This window comes from Aquarana catesbeiana, linkage group LG09 (assembly GCF_042186555.1).
Source record: "Aquarana catesbeiana isolate 2022-GZ linkage group LG09, ASM4218655v1, whole genome shotgun sequence".
In the NCBI taxonomy this organism is placed as follows: Eukaryota; Metazoa; Chordata; class Amphibia; order Anura; family Ranidae; genus Aquarana; species Aquarana catesbeiana.
Window position 1 is genome coordinate 238659781 of NC_133332.1, and position 19208 is coordinate 238678988.

General features: G+C 47.8%; 1 protein-coding gene across 1 annotated transcript in view; it reads left to right on the forward strand.

Moving 5' to 3' along the window:
* The first annotated feature begins 7954 nt into the window (after window positions 1-7954).
* Window positions 7955-19208, forward strand: part of TBC1D25 (TBC1 domain family member 25) — a 37845-nt gene continuing 26591 nt past the window's right edge. Inside the window, exons 1-2 of the mRNA XM_073600000.1 lie at window positions 7955-8275; window positions 17427-17536. Of these exons, the coding sequence (XP_073456101.1) occupies window positions 8186-8275; window positions 17427-17536 (200 nt within the window). The 5' untranslated portion in view covers window positions 7955-8185. The remainder of the gene's footprint in view (window positions 8276-17426; window positions 17537-19208) is intronic.

A 19208-nucleotide genomic window follows, 5' to 3' on the forward strand; every position in this document is an offset into this window, starting at 1 on the left:
TGCGTGCGTGTTTTTTTTTTGCAACCTGCAAGGCAATGCCATAATGTGCTAGTATGCATCATATACTAGCACATTATGTGAAACCTACCTGAAAACAAAGCCCTCTAGCGTTGCACTGTCACTGCTGAGAGGGCTTCCATCATCACCCGGTCTTCATTCCGGTTTTGCGGACTACGGCTGTGTGACTGGCCGGGGCCGTGATGACATCATTCCTGCGCATGCGCAGGGGAGCCGCTGCTTATGGCACAGGACTCTGAAGGAACGGCAGGGGTGGCTGTTCCTTCAGAGCGCATGTGCCTGTGACATCGCTGGCTGCATGCACAGTAAATATCTCCTGAACGGTAAAAGTCAGAGATGGGAGTTTACTCCCGCTGTACGGTAACAAGATTCAGTTAGGCTCATATTGCTGGCAGCCCAGGACACTAGTAGACAGTAAATTACTGTGCTGGAGGGAGTGCTATGAGTGGTTCGGCCTTCATTGTGAATCTCTCCAAAATACAGTATGTTGATGCTGATATTATTTATTGATGTGGACTCCAGTACACCTTAAATGGATTGGTTCTTAGGATGTCTGCACTTTACACCTGATTACTGCTCTCTGCACTACTTAAAGCGGAGTTCCACACAAAAATGGAACTTCCACTTTTCGGAACCCTCCCCCCCTTTGGTGTCACATTTGGCACCTTTCAGGGGGGAGGGGGGTGCAGATACCTGTCTAAGACAGGTATTTGCACCCACTTCCGGCATAGACCCTCATGGGAGTCTATGCCTCTTCCCATCCCCACCGCGCTGTCTGCTGGGAACACACAGCTCCCAGGAGAGAGCGGGGACCACTTGGGACGCGCAGCGCGACTCACGCATGCGCAATAGGGAACCGGGAAGTGAAGCCGCAACGCTTCACGTCCTGATTCCCTCAACTAGGATGGCGGCGGCAGCTGCCGAGAACCGAGCGGGTTCTCGGCGTCCCCTGCCGACATCGCTGGACCCTGGGACAGGTAAGTGGCCATGTATTAAAAGTCAGCAGCTGCAGTATTTGTAGCTGCTGGCTTTTAATATATATATATATATTTTTTTTTTTTTGGCGGTGTGGGTGAACCCCCGCTTTAAAGTAGAACTATAGAGCAAGGGAGGGTTATAACCCCTGTCAGATTTTTTTCCCCTATCTGTTCCATTGGGGAAATTTCCCCCTCACTTCTTGTCCCATAGCCAAACAGGAAGTGAGAGGAAATCCCTGCAATTTAAGAGAATTCCTTGGGGACACCCAAGTTACCAGAACTAGTGTCCCCATTGGAAGATTTCCCCATCTATTACTTTTCTGGGGACAACTCAAAATTTGGGATTTCCTTTTACTTTCACTTTCAATGATAATGGTAAACCTGACAAATAGAGAGGAGGAATCTCCCTAATGGGGACACAGATAGCAATAAAAACTGACAGGGGTTCTAATCCCTCTCCACTCTATCCAAAACTAAAAAAAAAGTTTTGCCTTTAGGTATACTTTGAAGCATAACTCCAGCTTCCTAGGAAACTAGGAAAAACTCACAAATGGGGCAAGGACAGCAGCAAAAACTATTTTATTAGTATGGGGAAGAGTTGTGATCAGAGCTATGATCATAATCAAACATGATATAGTTTGTCATTCACATTAAAGTGTATGTAAAGTCAAAATGTAAAATCATTCATTTCCACATTGTATTTCAATTATTTCTAGCCTACTCTATATTAATCAAAACGATCAGCCTACTCCTATTAATCAGAATGATCTTCAATTTTGTAAAACGTATGCCTCAGCCGTGGTTCACACTGATGTGGTGCGGGAAACGCAGGAAATCGCATGCGTTTCCAGCAGCGCAATCCATTCGCACTGTGTTCTGCGATCTGCTGCAGGTGTCAGTTAAAAGTTAACGACACCCCAAAAGCAGGTCGCAAATGAAGTGCGTTTGTCTATATAAAACACCCAGGTGATCCGATTCCAGTGATCCCAGCGGAGCCCCCCTCACATCAGGAGTCTCCAGTGGGGCCCCCCTCACTCTAGGAGTCCCCAGTGGAGCCCCCCTCACATCAAGAGTCTCCAGTGGGGCCCCCCTCACTCTAGGAGTCCCCAGTGGAGCCCCCCTCACATCAGGAGTCTCCAGTGGGGCCCCCCTCACTCTAGGAGTCCCCAGTGGAGCCCCCCTCACATCAAGAGTCTCCAGCGGAGCCCCCCTTCACATCAGGAGTCCCCAGCGGGGCCCCCCTCACTCCAGGAGTCCCCAGTGGAGCCCCCCCTCACATCAGGTGTCCCCAGCGGAGCCCCCCTCACACCAGGAGTCTCCAGCGGAGCCCCCCCCTCACATCAGGAGTCTCCAGCGGGGCCCCCCTCACTCCAGGAGTCCCCAGTGGAGCGCCCCTCACATCAGGAGTCTCCAGCGGAGCCCCCCTTCACATCAGGAGTCCCCAGCGGGGCCCCCCCTCACTCCTGGAGTCCCCAGTGGAGCCCCCCTCACATCAGGTGTCCCCAGTGGAGCCCCCCTCAGATCAGGAGTGCCCAGCAGGGCCCCCCCTCACTCCAGGAGTCCCCAGTGGAGCCCCCCCCTCACATCAGGTGTCCGCAGTGGAGCCCCCCTCACATCAGGAGTCCCCAGCGGGGCCCCCCTCACTCCAGGAGTCCCCAGTGGAGCCCTCCTTACATCAAATGCCCCCAGCGGTGCCCCCCTTACCTCAGGTGTCCTAGTCTCCTATCCGCCGGCCACATGGTTAGAACACCGCCCCTTTCCATAACAGACCGGCAGCGGGGCGGGGGGTAGGCATGGCGAGGCCGAGACGCAGGAGCTCCGTCAACCCCCCCAGCCATCTTCCTGGTCTTCTTTGAAATGGCGGCCGGCGGAGGCAATGTCTCCGCCAGCCGCGGATCTCTAGCGGCGGCAGGCAGCGACGAAAATCCGTGAGGAACTGGATTTCTCTGGACATTTCCCGGGAAACAATAAAATCGGGAATGGAGTCCAAATCCCGGGAATGTCCCGGGAAATCCCAGGACTCCCCAGTGGAGCCCCCCTCACATCAGGAGTCTCCAGCAGAGCCCCCCTTCACATCAGGTGTCCCCAGCGGAGCCCCCCTCACACCAGGAGTCCCCAGCGGAGCCCCCCTCACATCAGGAGTCTCCAGCGGGGACCCCCTCACTCCAGGAGTCCCCAGTGGAGCGCCCCTCACATCAGGAGTCTCCAGCGGAGCCCCCCTTCACATGAGGAGTCCCCAGCGGGGCCCCCCTCACTCCAGGAGTCCCCAGTGGAGCCCCCCTCACATCAGGAGTCCCCAGCGGGGCCCCCCTCACTCCAGGAGTCCCCAGTGGAGCCCCATCTCACATCAGGAGTCCCCAGTGGAGGCCCCCTCACATCAGGAGTCCCAGCGGGGCCCCCCTCACTCCAGGAGTCCCCAGTGGAGCCCTCCTTACATCAGATGCCCCCAGTGATGCCCCCCTTACCTCAGGTGTCCTAGTCTTCTATCCGCCGGCCACATGGTTAGAACCCCCGCCTCTTTCCATAACAGACCGGCAGCGGGGCGGGGGGTAGGCGGGGCGAGGCGGAGACGCAGGAGCTCCGTCAACCCCCCCCAGCCGTCTTCCTGGTCTTCTTTGAAATGGCGGCTGGCGGAGACGGATCTCTAGCGGCGGCAGGCGGCGACGAAAATCCGTGAGGAACTGGTTTTCTCTGGACATTTCCCAGGAAACAATAAAATTGGGAATGGAGTCCAAATCCCGGGAATGTCCCGGGAAATCCGGGACAGTTGGTAACTATGCACTGTACGCAGCCCCCCATATACCATCCATATATACAGTCCCCCCCATACACCATCCATATATACAGTTCCCCACCCCCATACACCATCCATATATACAGTTCCCCCACCCCCCATACACCATTCATATATACAGTACCCCCCCCATACACCATCTATATATACAATCCCGCCACCCCATACACCATCCATATACACAGTTCCCCCCCCCATATACAATCCATATACACAGTTCCCCCCCCATATACCATACAGTTCTCCAACCTCCCCCCCCCCCCCATACTGCCCACTGTCATACCCTCCACACGCCTCTGCTGCATATACTGGTCACTGTTCCACCCTCCTCACTCCTCTCCTGAAAATACTACCTACCCTTTGCACTCATTTCCTTTACATAATGTCTTACACTTTGCACTCCCTTCCTGCACATACCGTAATACCCTTTGTATATAATGAAAAGGTGAACTAACGCCCCTGGTCTAAACTGCATTTACCTCTGTAGTAATGGTAGAGTTTTATTTTTTTTTTAAATGATTGTGCTGAGGTTTATACATGTCGGTGAGACTCTTGCTTGTGGCACAGCAAAGTGAGCATATTTTATGGGTACAAGAATGATTTTGTTTTATTTAATCATGCCCCTTTAGGCCCTTGCCAATGTTAACACAATATGGCCACACCCACTGTATGCCGTGGCATGTTCGGGTTTGGCTTGAAGAAAAGGTGGCAACCCTAGTGGTGGTGAAGTGGCAACAAGGGTCAGTTTATATGGCCATAGTTATGTGTGTAGTAAGACTGATTTAGAATTTCAGCTAAGAATCATATTTCTTGTATTTAATGTTGAAACTACTTGTGACAGGTTGTGGTTAAAGACACTGGACTTACTCACTCCCCTTCCCATCACAGAAACCTGCTAAGTTGTTCCTCTTTCTGTGCAAGGAAAACGAAAGTTTCGCATAAGGTTTAAAAATACATGTTTTGCAGAACTTGTCTGGTTTAGGATGCGTAGGTTGATTTTTAAAAGGTTAGAATGTTTTGTATAATGGAAATGTACCGCCTGTTCGCTTGTGACGCAATATGCTGAAATTATATGTACACTGTATGAGCTGTATTTTGCACACTTGACATTTAGACACGAGTCGGGTCAAGCGTGTCCACTTTTTGGCCAAAAAGGTGGAATAAATCTCCCATACTTGAGTCCTGTGTCCAGCAACGTCATTTTACCGATATTCTGCCTGCTACTTCATTGGTGCTTGTGAAAAGGCACAGCCTAGTATTGTAAAAGGAAAGAAAGGCAGGGCCAGGCTGCCAGTGACAAGTAGAAGAGGGTTGAGGAAGAGCCTGCGTATTGCCAGTGGCCATGCCACTACTGGAAGTGCCTGATTTTGGAAGCTAAACAGGGTTGGGTCTGATAAAGTACTAGGATGGTAGACTGCCAGGTTGATGTAGGCTTTTGCTTCTACTCCAGCAGGGGTCACTCTCCCCTATTGCTTTTTTCCATTCATTTTACCTCAGTGCTCTGCAAGCCCTCCTGCACACCTGTCTCTTCCAAAATCACAAGTCCAACCCCCACTTTTCTTCGCCGCTTCCCTTTTGTGCCCCTGTCTTTGAAAAAACACTTTCTTTCTTCTCTCTTTACCTCAGGAGCTTGCCATGCATCCAGTCCCCTACGACAAAAAAGCAACGCAGAGAAGCCATGCCCAACCTAGCTCGCCTCCATCCTACATCCCGCTTAAGCTCCATGGCCCAGCAATTTGCCCGCGCTCTCCTAAGCCACTTTGGCGCTTTCACTCCTGCTCTTCAGTCGCCTTGAGAGAACACATGCTGTGGCGCTCCCCAGGCTGGGGGACAGCGCGGGAAGCATGTGTGTGGTGCGAAGCCCTGTCAGCGAAAGGGTAAAGTCAGGCCAGGGGGAACCAGAAAGGAGCCTTTGAGGCCAGTATGAGAATGTGTGTAAGAAGATGCAGGCAGGAAGAGGTTAAAGAGAGAGCAAAGCAGCAGGAGGCAGGGGTTGAGGAGAGTCGATGGGTATGTGGCGGTGCTTGTGAAAAGGCACAGCTGAGTGTTATAAAGTGAAGGAAAGGTGGTGCAAGGCTGCCAGCGACAAGTAGAAGAGGCTTGACGGAGAGGCTAAGAACTGCCTACAGCCACACCACCCTGAATGTGCCCGCTCTTGTCTGATCTTGGAAACTAAGTAGGGTTGGGCCTGGTTAGTACTTGCCTGGGAAAACCAGGTGCTGTAGGCTTTTGCTTTTCCTCCAGCAGGGGTCACTCTCCCATATGGCTCTTTTCAATTTATTTTTACCTCAGCATTCTGCAAGCCCTCCTGCACACCTAGCTCCTCCAAAATCACCAGTCCAGCCTAGGGTTGCCACCTCATCCCTTTAAACCCAAACACATATTAATTACACAGGTTCTGTGGCTGATTAAGGTGGTAATTAAACTCACTTGGTGCCTTATCTGCATTTAATAAGCCTCAGAACCTGTGTAATTCAAATGTGTTCGGTTTTAAAGGGATGAGGTGGCAACTCTAGTCCAGCCCCCACTTTTCCTCGCCCACTTCCCTTTTGTGCCCCCTTCTTTGAAAAATCCACTTTCTTTCTTCTCTCTTTCCCTCAGGAGCTTGCCATGCATCCAGTCCTCCTACTGAGACGCCACCCTAACCCAGCTGGCCCCCATCCTACATACCGCTGAGGCTCTGCGGCCCAGCAGTTTGCCAGCTCTCTCCTGAGCCACTTTCACTCCTGCTCTTCAGTCGCCTTGCGCCAACACATTCCGTGGCGCTGCCCAGGCTGGGTGATAGTGCGGGAAGCACCCGCTCGGACTGCTGAAGCCACCAAGAAGCGACAGAGCCGACAGGCCGTGAAACCTGTGCCCTGAAGCGGCTAGAGCAGTGTTTCTCAACTCCAGTCCTCAAGGCACCCCAACAGTGCATGTTTTCAGGATTTCCCTCAGATGATAGGCTGTGGTTATTACTAAGGCAGTGAAACTAATCAATTCACCTGTGCAAAATAATGGAAAACCTGAAAACGTGGCCTGATGGGGCGCCTTGAGGACTGGATTTGAGAAACACTGGGCTAGAGCATAGGCAGGTTGCCTACCGGAGTATGGTTTTAGTTAGTGGCTTCCCCAGAATGGGAGGGAAAGAGTTAATGTGTGCGCTGCAGTTGCCAGGCTTTTTGTATCCAGCCTACCCACCAGTGATCTAAATATAGGGGAGGCTGGGTTTCGGTGATCAAGCAGCACTTGCAGGACGCCAATATAGATCCATGACCTGGCCACCTGGCACAAGAGAGGAGGAGTTAACAAGTGCATGCATGAGGCCCACGCTACGTGCACGGCGGGACCCCATTCTGTTACTGGAAGTGAGGTAGCAGAGTTACGCTGGATGGGTGGAGAGGGCGCGGGCTCAGCAGCGGCCCTCCTAACTGCAACATTCACGGGGCTAAGGTGTATAGTGACACAGGACAGTACTTTTCAGAGGGACCCTGTACCCTCATCGCAGCACACAGTGTTACAGCTCATCTCTAAGTCGGGGAACTGCCCTAATGTCGGACTTTCACATGACCGCAGTCTCCGCCTGGTCCTGGACACTGGTGAGTGGGTTGACGGCGAAATGCACCATCGCGTGCAGGGCGTGTGGCCCCGCCCAACGAGTGCGCTGGACCCGCGGCCGGAGGCAGGGCCTTGTGGTGCGCAGAACGGGGGTTGGCCACGCCGCCGTCCAAAAGAGTGAGGCCAAGAAGGCAGGGGACTGTTGTTTGTAGGCCCTGGTTGCAGCAGGGTCCCAGGCCCCTTTTGTTTCAGGGGCTCATACAGGAAGTGAAGGAATGCTCCACAATGGAACACCGATGACATAAATCACTGACAGGGGTATAACCCTCCCTTACTCTATCCAGAATTTTAAAAAAAGTTTTCCCTTTAGCTCTTCTTTAATCCTAGTATTAATGTTTATGTCCTAAGAAAGTGTACAGCTCCTCATATTATGACATACAGAGAAGAATGTGATGGTGATCAGTATGCTGTACACACAAAAAGGGGGACTGAAGAGCATACTGGGATGTGATGTGGTCAGGGCTCCCTATGTTATTGTCCTCCCTCGCCCAGCCTCCTCCTCCACCTCCTCCAGACACAGGGATCCTCACACATGTGAGCCACTGAAACGTCAAAACAATCCCCGGCCTGTCATCTCTTCTAACCAGCTCAAATCTGTCCTCATTTGTCCCCGGTGCGGCGCCATTTTGTTGTGGATTAACCCATTCAAATCAATAGCCCTTAGTAGTCACCAAAATGGCGCAAAGCGGCGCCTGAGGCGGAGACGGTGTGTGAGAGAGTTGGCGCTCTATGCTCCCAATGCTTGTGTTGTCGGTAGGTGTGGTGTGATGACATCAGAGTGCGGTGGGTGACAAGTGGGATGACGTCATTCCCGGATGTTCACCGGACAGAGGAGGCTCGGGACATGGAGGAGGAAGAGGAGCGGGAAGTGGTGCGGGTCCGGGTCAGGGTGAGTCCGGCTGGCCGGGTCATGTAACTGAGCGCTGTGTACACCTGGAATCCCCTCCCCCCAATACACATCTCCACCCATAATATATCACCTCCTGTGTATTGTATACCCTCCTATATACTGTGTATACATCTCCACCCATAATATATCACCTCCTGTGTATTGTATACCCTCCTATATACTGTGTACACATCTCCACCCATAATATATCACCCCCTGTGTATTGTATAGCCTCCTATATACTGTGTACACCTCTCCACCCATAATCTGTGTATTGTATACCCTCCTATATACTGTGTACACATCTCCACCCATAATATATCACCCCCTGTGTATTGTATACCCTCCTATATACTGTGTATACATCTCCACCCATAATATATCACCTCCTGTGTATTGTATACCCTCCTATATACTGTGTATACATCTCCACCCATAATATATCACCTCCTGTGTATTGTATACCCTCCTATATACTGTGTACACATCTCCACCCATAATATATCACCCCCTGTGTATTGTATACCCTCCTATATACTGTGTACACCTCTCCACCCATATAATATATCACCCTGTACACTGTATACCCTCCTATATATTGTTTACACCTCTCCACCCATAATATATCACCCCTGTACATTGTATACCCTCCTATATACTGTGCACACAGCTCCACCCTTAATCTGTACTCCTTGTGTATTGTATACCCTCCTATATACTGTGCATACATCTCCACCCATAATATCACCCCTGTACATTGTATACTCTTCTATGTACTGTGTACACCTCTTCACCCATAATCTGTGTATTGTATACCCTCCTATATACTGTGTACACATCTCCACCCATAATCTGTACTGTATGTATTGTATCCCCCTCCTCTGTACTGTACACACAGCCCCACCCTTAATCTGTACTCCCTGTGTATTGTATACCCCTCCTATATACTGAGTACACCGCTCCATCCATAATCTGTACTCCCTGTGTATTGTATTCCCTCCTCTGCACTGTGTACACTCCTCCACCCATGATCTATTCCCCCCTGTGTATTGTACCCCCTCTCTGTATTGTGTGCACAGCTCCACCCATAATCCAAAATTGGGCGAACAGTTTGAGGTGAGCAAAAGTTAGGCCTGAACATTGCTTGTTCCCCCGTTTAAACACCCAAATTTGTGCGGCGCTCGGTGGGATGTTCGCCCCTTGAGCGCCCCACAATGCACTGCATAGTGCATTCTAAGCCCTGATTGGGCAAAGCTTTGCCCAATCAGGGCATAGTGAATAGCTGGATGTTAGGAAGTGGGGCGGGAAGCCAGCCGCTGTGTCCTTAAAGAGGAACTGCAGTCTGCTCACATAACTTGTAATAAAAACATCTTTGCCATTCTGAAGCTTCTCTCCAACCACTTTGCATATTATTTTATATATACTGTGATTCTGTATTTGCCAAATATGCTGCAGAAATCTCCCTCCACTGAGTCTGGCTGCAACCATTTTAACTGTGGGCAGCTGAAGCTGCTGCCTATTCACTTCCTGGATTTACACAGAGGCACACCTCCAGCTCTGCAGCCCTGCAGCTTTCATTGGCCCTCTTATGACTCATCCCCCCTCCCTTCCTGGCAAACTCACAAGAGTGAGAGAAAAAGCTGAGCATGATGTCATAAGTGGGAAGTGGGCTGTATAAGGTATTTACTGGCAGAAAAAAAATGTTTTACTATCCAAAGTTAAAACAACAAGGGCAGAAGATTTAATAGATGGAAAGATGAAAAAATGACTGAAGGTCCGCTTTAGCAACGGATGAGTCATCTGTCAACGGCTTGCCCACTGACAGCTGAATGAAAAAAAAAAAAAACAAACCAAAACAAAACATTGCTGGCAATAGAAAAATGTTTAAAAAAACAGCGTGGGGATTCCCCTCCCCCATGAACCATACCAGGCCACATGCCCTGAACATGGGGGGGGTTCCCCCCCAAGCACCTTGTCCCTATGTTGATGGCTACAAGGGCCTCTTCCCCACAACCCTGGGCTGTGATTGTGGGGTCTGCGGGTAGACAGTTTATCAGAATCTGGAACCCGAGATCCCAGCCCCCCTCCCCCCATGTGAATGAGTATGGGGTTCATTGTACCCCTACCATTCACCAAAGGAAAGTTTTAAAAAGCAATAAAAACACAGAGAAAAACAATGTCCCCCCAATGTAGAACCATCTTCAAACATGACGCCCACCGGACCAGAAAAAGTAAAAAAAAAAAAAAAAAAAAAAAAAACTTAAAAACTTCTGCCCGCAACGAAGACTAACTGCCATCTGCAGGTTCAGCAGTTTAACAGTTTCTTATATAGGTAAGACCCCTTTCACACTGGGGCGGCAGTAAAACGCCGCTATTATTAGTTTTACCCCCCACTAGCGGCCAAGAAAGGGTTAAATACCACCGCAAAGCGCTTTGCCGGCGGTAAAGCCGCGCCGTCCCATTGATTTCAATGGGCAGAGCGGTATACACACCGCTCCTTCAACGCTCCGAAGATGCTGCTGGCAGGACTTTTTTTACCGTCCTGCCAGCGCATCACTCCAGTGTGAAAGCCCTCGGGGCTTTCACACTGGAATGAAAGTAGCGGCACTTTCGCGTCGGTTTGCAGGCGCTATTATTAGCGCAATAGCGCCTGCAAACCGCCCCAGTGTGAAAGGGCTCTTAGGGACGGGACCACCTGGCACATCACCTGGTGGCACCACCCCCCGGTGAATTAATCGACCCAGCATGCACCGGTCGGTGATGTCACATGGGGCGGCGCCCCTTACCTATATAAGAACTGTCAAACGACTGAGCCTGCAGTCGACGGTTAGCCTTCATCGCAGATGGACATTTCTTTATTTTTTGCGTGCGGCGGTGGCGGCAGGTGTCTTGATTGACGATGGATCTATGTCAGGGGACATAGTTTTTAAAAATTGCCTTTATTAAAAATAAAAAAGTGTGTGTGTCTTTTTGACACTTTTTTTGGTGAATAAGTAGGGGTAATATGTACCCCCATACTCATTAACATAAGATAGGGGACAGGATCTGATAAGCCCTCTGCCTGCAGACCCCCACAACCACAGCCCAGGGTTGTCAGAAAGATGCCCTTGTCCCCATCAACATGAGGACAAGGTGGTTTTGGGGTGGGGGCCCCCTGCCCCCCCCCAAAAAAAATAAGGCCCTGCCCCCCAAAAAATAAGGGTCTGGCATGGATTTTTGGGGCATCCCTGTCCCCCTCTAGGGTCTATATCACCCTTTTTCTTACCTGGCCATGGAGTACCTCTCTCTCTTCTAATCCCACCACTGGGTGCCCATCACACTGCCCTCCATATATTTCCTTTCCGTACAACCCAATCTTTTATACCCTCTCCAACCCACTTACTGTAGATCTGTCTGTGTCCCTAATGCCATTATAACTTTGGAAACCTGCCAGGCTCACCTACTGTATATGCAACCAGATTATCTAGAGCAGCCTTTCTCAACCTTTTCAACACAGAGGAACCCTTGAAATAACTTTCTGATTTCAGGGAACCCCTGCTAGAAATGTCTATATCTACAACTCGTGATGGTCAGTAGGAAGAATGCTCCTTACACTTGTGGTCATTGGGAAGAAATCCCCCCTTATAGATAGCTAAAAAGATCAATGGTGTCAGCAGGAACTTATCCGTGAGACAGAGATTGCTCATAGCTCAAGGAACCCCAAGCAATCGGAGTCTAGAGGAACCCTAGACTTCCATGGAACCCTGGTTGAGAAACCCTGATCTATGGCATACCACCCTGACAAACTCAAAAGGATCTTTAACAGACATGATATCCCTGTGTCCCTCAAGTCCAGCAATACATGGAGACAGAAGGTTGTACATCCAGAAGACCCAAACACAAGTGTAATGAGGAGTGCAATGACCTGTAGGCTGGGGAGACGAGGCAACCTCTCCACAAACAAATGGCCCAGCATAGGAGTGCAAATTCTGCTGGCCTAGAGTCAGCAGTCTTCCTACACCTTGAAGTCATACTAAACCCAAACACAAAAATGTAATATATTATGTGATGGCTGCATTAGTTGTTTTTTTCCCTTTATTGTTACAGTTGGTGATCCAGCCAGTAAGGCTCGGTTCACACTAGGACGACTTGTCAGGCGACCTAGGTCGCCTGACAAGTAGCGTCCCGTTCAGTACAATGGAACTGTTCTAAGGGGAGCGACGCAAGTCGCTCCGACTTAGAAAAAGGTTCCTGTACGACTTCGGGGGCGACTTGGGGCGACTTGCATAGACTTGGTAAGTCTCGGTTCACACTAGGACGACTTGTCAGGCGACCTAGGTCGCCTGACAAGTAGCGTCCCGTTCAGTACAATGGAACTGTTCTAAGGGGAGCGACGCAAGTCGCTCCGACTTAGAAAAAGGTTCCTGTACGACTTCGGGGGCGACTTGCATAGACTTCTATACAGAAGTCGTTTTGCAAGTCGCCCGTGCAGTCGTGTGCAGGTCGCCTCGGTGAGGCGACCTGCAAGTCGTGCCGCCTCTGGTGTGAACCGAGGCTCCAGTTCCTGTAAATTCTTGGGCTGTCTTGCATGGACTGCACGTTTAAGATCTCCCCAGAGTGGCTCAATAATATTGAGGTCAGGAGACTGAGATAGCCACTCCAGAACCTTCAATTTATGAGCACAACTGTAACCCCTGTTAGTTTTACTTTTTGCCATCTTTATTCTATTTGGGAGATATCCTTTCACTTCCTTTTTCTTACAGCCACAGCTGATCACAGGTCAGGGTAAAGGGCCAATCACAGCAGTCCTTTACCATGTGATCAGTTGTGTCCAATCACAACTGATCACATATAAACAGACTTGCCGGTTATTGGCAGTCCTTTCCTCACACGCTGTGTCTGCATGAGGAAAGGAGAGCCGTTAACCAACAAGGCTGTCAGCACACTATTTATATTGATAATCTGTGCAGCCCCATGAATCCCAATCAGTGCAGATCGGTGCACCTCATCAGTGAAGAAGAAAAATTTCTACTTTGAAAAAATTTAAAACTGAAACTAAGAAAAACTTTTTTTTTTTCCCAAAATTTTCAGTCTTTTTTCGTTTGTTTAGCAAATAGTAAAAACCCAGTTGTGATAAAATACCAACAAAGGTAAGCTCTATCTGTCTCAAAAAAATAATAAAAAAATATCATTTGGGTACAGTGTTGCATGACTGTGCAATTGTCAATCAAAGTGGCCTGGGCAGGAAGGGAGTGAAAGTGCCCAGTATTGAAGTGGTTATGGATTGGTAAGATGAAACATTACATTTTTGCTTTTGGGTTTAATACCGCTTTTATGGAAAAGGGACATTCTTTCCAGGATAGTGAGGTGGACATTTTGGACAGAGGACAGCTGATTCATAAGAGGCATGAAAAAGGCCATCTAAATCAAACTAGAAGAACCATCCTTCAAGGGCCTTCAGCACCATCTGACTTCCACATATAATGCAGCTTTAACATCTCTACCCTGTTGATTTAACAACCATTCTTGCCTTCAGCCATGGAAATCGAGGAAGTAACAGAATTCCTGACACCGAAGATGGGATTATAGAACTAGAACAAGGTGGTTCCACAACTTTTACACCTCCAATACTGTTCTTAGACCATCAACATCTCCACATTCCATGAAAATGTAAAAGTGAATTAAAGTGGATTTAAACCCAATGTCATCCTTTCTAAACTACTGCCATAGGGGTTATCCATAAGGATATACATGCCTCCTGCATGTATCTTTACTTGTCAAATGTCTCCCCTCTGTCTGTTATTAGACCCGAAAAACTGCAGATTCTGTGGGTGGGTCTGTTGTCTGGAGCTCGGTGGGTGGAATCGTGATGTCAGTAGACTCCCCGCCCACCTCTACACTCCCCTTGTCAATATGCATTTTCTCCTGTGTATTTCTTACACTGAACTTCTGCTATGATCTCTAACATCCAGTGAAAAGACAGGAAAGTAACCACATGACTTCAGCATGCCAAATCATGCTGAGGTGTGGAACAGCCAATCCTTGTAGAGCTGCTGAAGAAAAGAGTGGGGGAGGGAATTAAAAAATACTTCATGTCTTAGGCTAGTGCACGAGATGTAAATCACCTGTCACCTGTGCACGAGATGTAAAAAATTTTTTTCAGGTTTACATCCAGTTTAACACCATCCCTGCGCCCCGGACCTCACTGTACTTACCTCCAGCAAAGCTAAACTGTCACTGTAGCGGTCCAGGGATTTGCAATCCTAACTCTTCTGTGTAGCACTTCCAGGATTGACCAGAGCAATTCACTGCGGCGATGCTGACCAATCAGAATCACTCTAGTCCATCCCAGAAGCACTGCATGGAGACTACTACTAGTACCACCTTGTGTACCCTTTCCAACCCATTCATTGTTTATGTCTCTCCTCTATATTGTTTATCCTCATCCTTTGTTCCCCCACTACTATCCTAACACTGAGCGCCCCAGCTTTAAAATGCCTACAATATTCACTAATGTACCCTTTCCAGCCTTCACCTATAATCAATGTCCATTGTATACCCACCGTCATGCTATATGTGCTTATTTTATCATCCTTTGTGTCCTGCCTGCTCATAGGGTACTGGCTGTGCACCCCTTTTGCACATAAATTCTGCGCAGTTATGTGTAATATGTCACCTCTACCCAGACTGAGCATATCGCTGCATTCCATCACATACCCCCTCCTCTACATTGTATATATTACCATGAACTTGTGCCCATTGTGCTGTCCATCTGCTATTCCATAATGGTAGATGTCAGTAGTACATAAATTTGACTTACAAGCAGCGCTAAGAAATGTAGGGGCAATACTGGCAGCCAATCCAATGTGCTTTATTCAAATGTGCTGACAAGGACCAAACTGATGGCAGCAAAGAGATGACCTCATCAGCATCCTTCTGCTTCTTCACTGTACAGTGTAAAGCAGGCTGGGGGTGGAGAGATGATGACCCTATGTTCCTTGAAGTGATTTGTAAACCTTAAAATGCTTTAAAATAACAAATGTGTCATACTTATCTGCTGTGTGTAATAGTTTTGCACAGAACAGCCCTGATCCTCCTCTTCTGCCCCCCCCCCCCCCCACCGAGTGCCCCCATATCAGGCCACTTGCTATGGGGGCACTCGTGCATGCTCACACCCCGTTACTTGGTCCTGCCCCCCTCCCTCTGCTTTTGGCTTGGCAGGCTGTAACTGGTCTGTATGTCAGCGGCTCGAAGCCCTGGCTGTGGATTGTTGTGGCTGACCTTGGTCGTCATCATCGCTGGTGATGGTGGTTGTGTCTTTCCGGGCCTGGAACGTGAAGCTCTATGAGAGGCGCCATCCTGGGGAGAGCAACATGTATCAGGAGGATGGTGTGGCTGGTTTAGCTCGGTGTCGTCTCCATTCATCGCTCCCCTCATTTCCTCAGTTTTTCTTTTTTGGATACCTTCGTGAACAGGTTAGAGCACCAGTTTTACACCGACTTGTACGCTAAGCCTAATGACAATAATCACTTGTTGCTTTACACTAGTTATCACCCACAACTTGTGTTTAGGGCTGTTGTTTGGAGTCCGCTACTGTGGGTGTCTCAGATTGTTTCAGACACACATACGTGATCTCCGGCTCAAGAAGATGCAACAACGTTTTTTTAAAAAGGGATTATCCCAGATCATCGATCGATCAGAAGCTCAAAAGGGGAACTCCAGAACCTGCATGCCAAGGCTCGAGGGCTGTAGGCCTAAACAAACCCCCTTTTCTACACGAATCAATGTCCATAGACATTTTGGGGTAATTAGGAAACATTGGCATATTCTTAAGGAGGCATATCCAGATATCTCTAAATTCCAACATTATCTGATTCAGGCACTTAAACGCAATCAAAGTTTATGGGACTGGTTAGTCTGAGCAGAATTCCAAAAGAAAGGACACCCTTTTTAGGACCTAAGCGCTGCGGTTCCCATCTCTGTTTAGGATGTATTCAATGATTCTTCCCATCTAGGGGGGTGCGGTTAGTCTGAGCAGCATTCCAAAAAAGGGACACTTTTTTTTTCATGACCTAAATTCTGCGGTTTCTATCCCTCTTTAGGATGTATTCAGTGCTCTCTTTCTATCAAGGGGGTGCGTTTGTACATCTCAATACTGGGTAATCATTCTGCATATGAAATCATTTTTCCTTTCTTTGTCTTCATGATTTATGTGATGGTATGTCCCTGTAATCCCATCTATGTGGGTGAAACCGCACAAAAGATTAAAAAAAAAGATAGAATTGTCCAACATTGCTGTTTGATCTGGTAGTGACAGCATAATCTTGTTGTCTCTAGACATTCCACCCAATTGGGACATAAAGATGGAGATCTTAGGTTCATAATTGATGAAATGCCCAAATCTAGGAAAGGTGGTGACAGACCTTTGTAACTTAGGAGAAAAGGAAAAGAAAAGAAAAGAGGTGTGGTGGACTGACTGCCTTTCATCACTCTCCTCCCATGGATTGAATAAAGATTTCAATTAGACTGTATTTATATAGACATTGGTAATGGTTTTTATTTGATGTGGTTTAGAACAGTGTCCTCCAAACTGTGGCCCTTTGCTTGCCTTTTATGTGGTTTGGGACACTATTCTCCCCACTGACACCAACGATGGGGCATAATTTCTGATACTGACACCAGCAATAGAGCACTATTTACTCCCATGGATGCCAGGATGTTTTCTGGTAACAATGATGGGGCAGTATTCCTCCCATTGACACCAATGATGGGGCACTATATCTTCTACTGACACCAACGATGGGACACTGTTTACTCCCACTGACGCCAGGATGCTTTCTACTCCCATTATCCACAGTCAGGCCCCCTAAAGTCTGAATGACAGTAAACTGCCCCTTTGTTTAGAAAGTTTGGACACCCTTGGTTTAGAATAATATCCTGTTACATTCAATCCTGGCCCTTTCTGGAATTGAATTGTGTGTACAGCAGTGTTTGGAGCCCACTTAAAGCTATAGATATTGGTGCTGGTGTGTGGCTTCCCTGTTTGGACGCTTATACAGTATATATAATTCTTGTTTCCCTGGAGTACCACTATAATTTCTGCTTCCCGATGTTTCCTGCATTTTATATATTTATGTTTTGCCTGGCATTTGTTTCTCTTTTTTTCCTATAGAAATGCGAAGGTGTCTTGCAGCCAGAGTCCCGGTCATTTGCCGTGGACCCCCAGATTACCTCCCTGGATGTTCTTCAGCATATTTTGACCCGGGCCTTTGATTTGAATGGGTGAGTGCATCATTGTTGACCATGTGACCTTCTCAATCTAATTCTTAATTGGACTATTGTGTAACATGTTAGATGTTTTAATTTACAGAAAAGTTTTATCTTAAAGTGATTGTAAACCTTAGATATGAAGTATGAACAAAGCATATCCATCTATAGTGTGTGCTTGTCTCAAAGGGGTTGAGTGCAAAATCTGGTGTATCTGTGCATGGTAGCCAATCGGCTTCTAACTTCGGCTTGTTCAATTAAGCTATGACAAAAAAAAAAAACCTGGAAGCTGATTGGTTTCTATGCAGAGCTGCACCAGATTTTGCACTCTCCAGTTTAAACAAATCAACCCCTAAGTGTTATTTCTATCTGCTATCAGTATGACTGACTTGTAACAGGTTTTCCTGACACCAAGAGAAAAAAGGTGACAGTGGGGGGGCTCCCAGCTGATTGACAGCCTCAGCTCTGTTCCTGTGTGTCGTGTCCTCTCTTCCATCCAATCAGCTCTAAGGCTCCATTCAAATCAATGCTTTTTTTTCCATGCTTTTTGCAGCAAGGCAGGACATTTTTTTTTAACATGGGTTCCTATGGAACACTTTCCCATCAGTGCATTTTTGTGCGTTTTTTGGAAAGGGTCAGTGACCTTTTTTTTTTTGCGTTTTTGGTTCAGTAGACTTCAATGGAGAAGTTCCAGAAAAGCATGTAGTGCATCATGGTAAAAAGCATAGCAAAAAGCACTACAGAAATGCTCAAAAGCAAACTTCATTGATGTGAATCGAGCCTTAGAGCTCTCCTCACTGAGCTCTGCACCCCCTTTTTTCTGAATGCTCAGACAAGCTTTAAAAATGTTGGACTTTGAACAGATGATGATAAGACTGCAAATAAAGGGCTACAACTAATGTAGAAGGATCTTTTTCACTCTGTGTACCACCTAAAGCCAGACACTTCACTGGGTATATGTGAAGGTTTACAATCACTTTAACTCCAGCTTTCCTATCACTTTAAATAGTAATTTTCCTTTATTAACAGATGCTCTGGCTCATTTGCCGACCTCTCCATTTCAGCCATACAGAGGAAGCTTTGTAATGGACAAAAATATAAAGCTTCCTGTGAATGGCTGGGCAGCACTTGGCCTGACTTGATTCTGTTCCCAGAACGGGGCGGGAAGTCCCCATACCATTACCAGAACACAGCGTTGTATACTGTGCGTAGCTGATGCTACATATAGTTTATACAACACTGACAGCAGCCATATGTATTATTTAAGTAATTTAACCCAAATGAACTATTTAACCACTTGCCTACCAGGCACTTACACCCCCTTCCTGCCCAAGCCATTTTTCAGCTTTCAGAGCTGTCGCAATTTGAATGACAATTGCGCGGTCATGCTAACCTGTACCCAAGCATTTTTTTTTTTTATCATTTTCTTCACACAAATAGATCTTTCTTTTGGTGGTAATCAATGCTGGGTTTTTTATTTTTTACAAAAAAAAAAGACCAAAAATTTTGAAGAAAATTTTTTTTTTTTTTTTTTCTGTCAGTAAATTTTGTAACTAAGTGATTTTTCGCCTTCACTGATGTGCACTGATAGGCTGAACTGGTGGCACTGATGAGGAGGCACTAATATGCCGCACTTATGGGCACTGATAGGTGGCACTAATATGTGGCACTGATGAGCACTGATAGG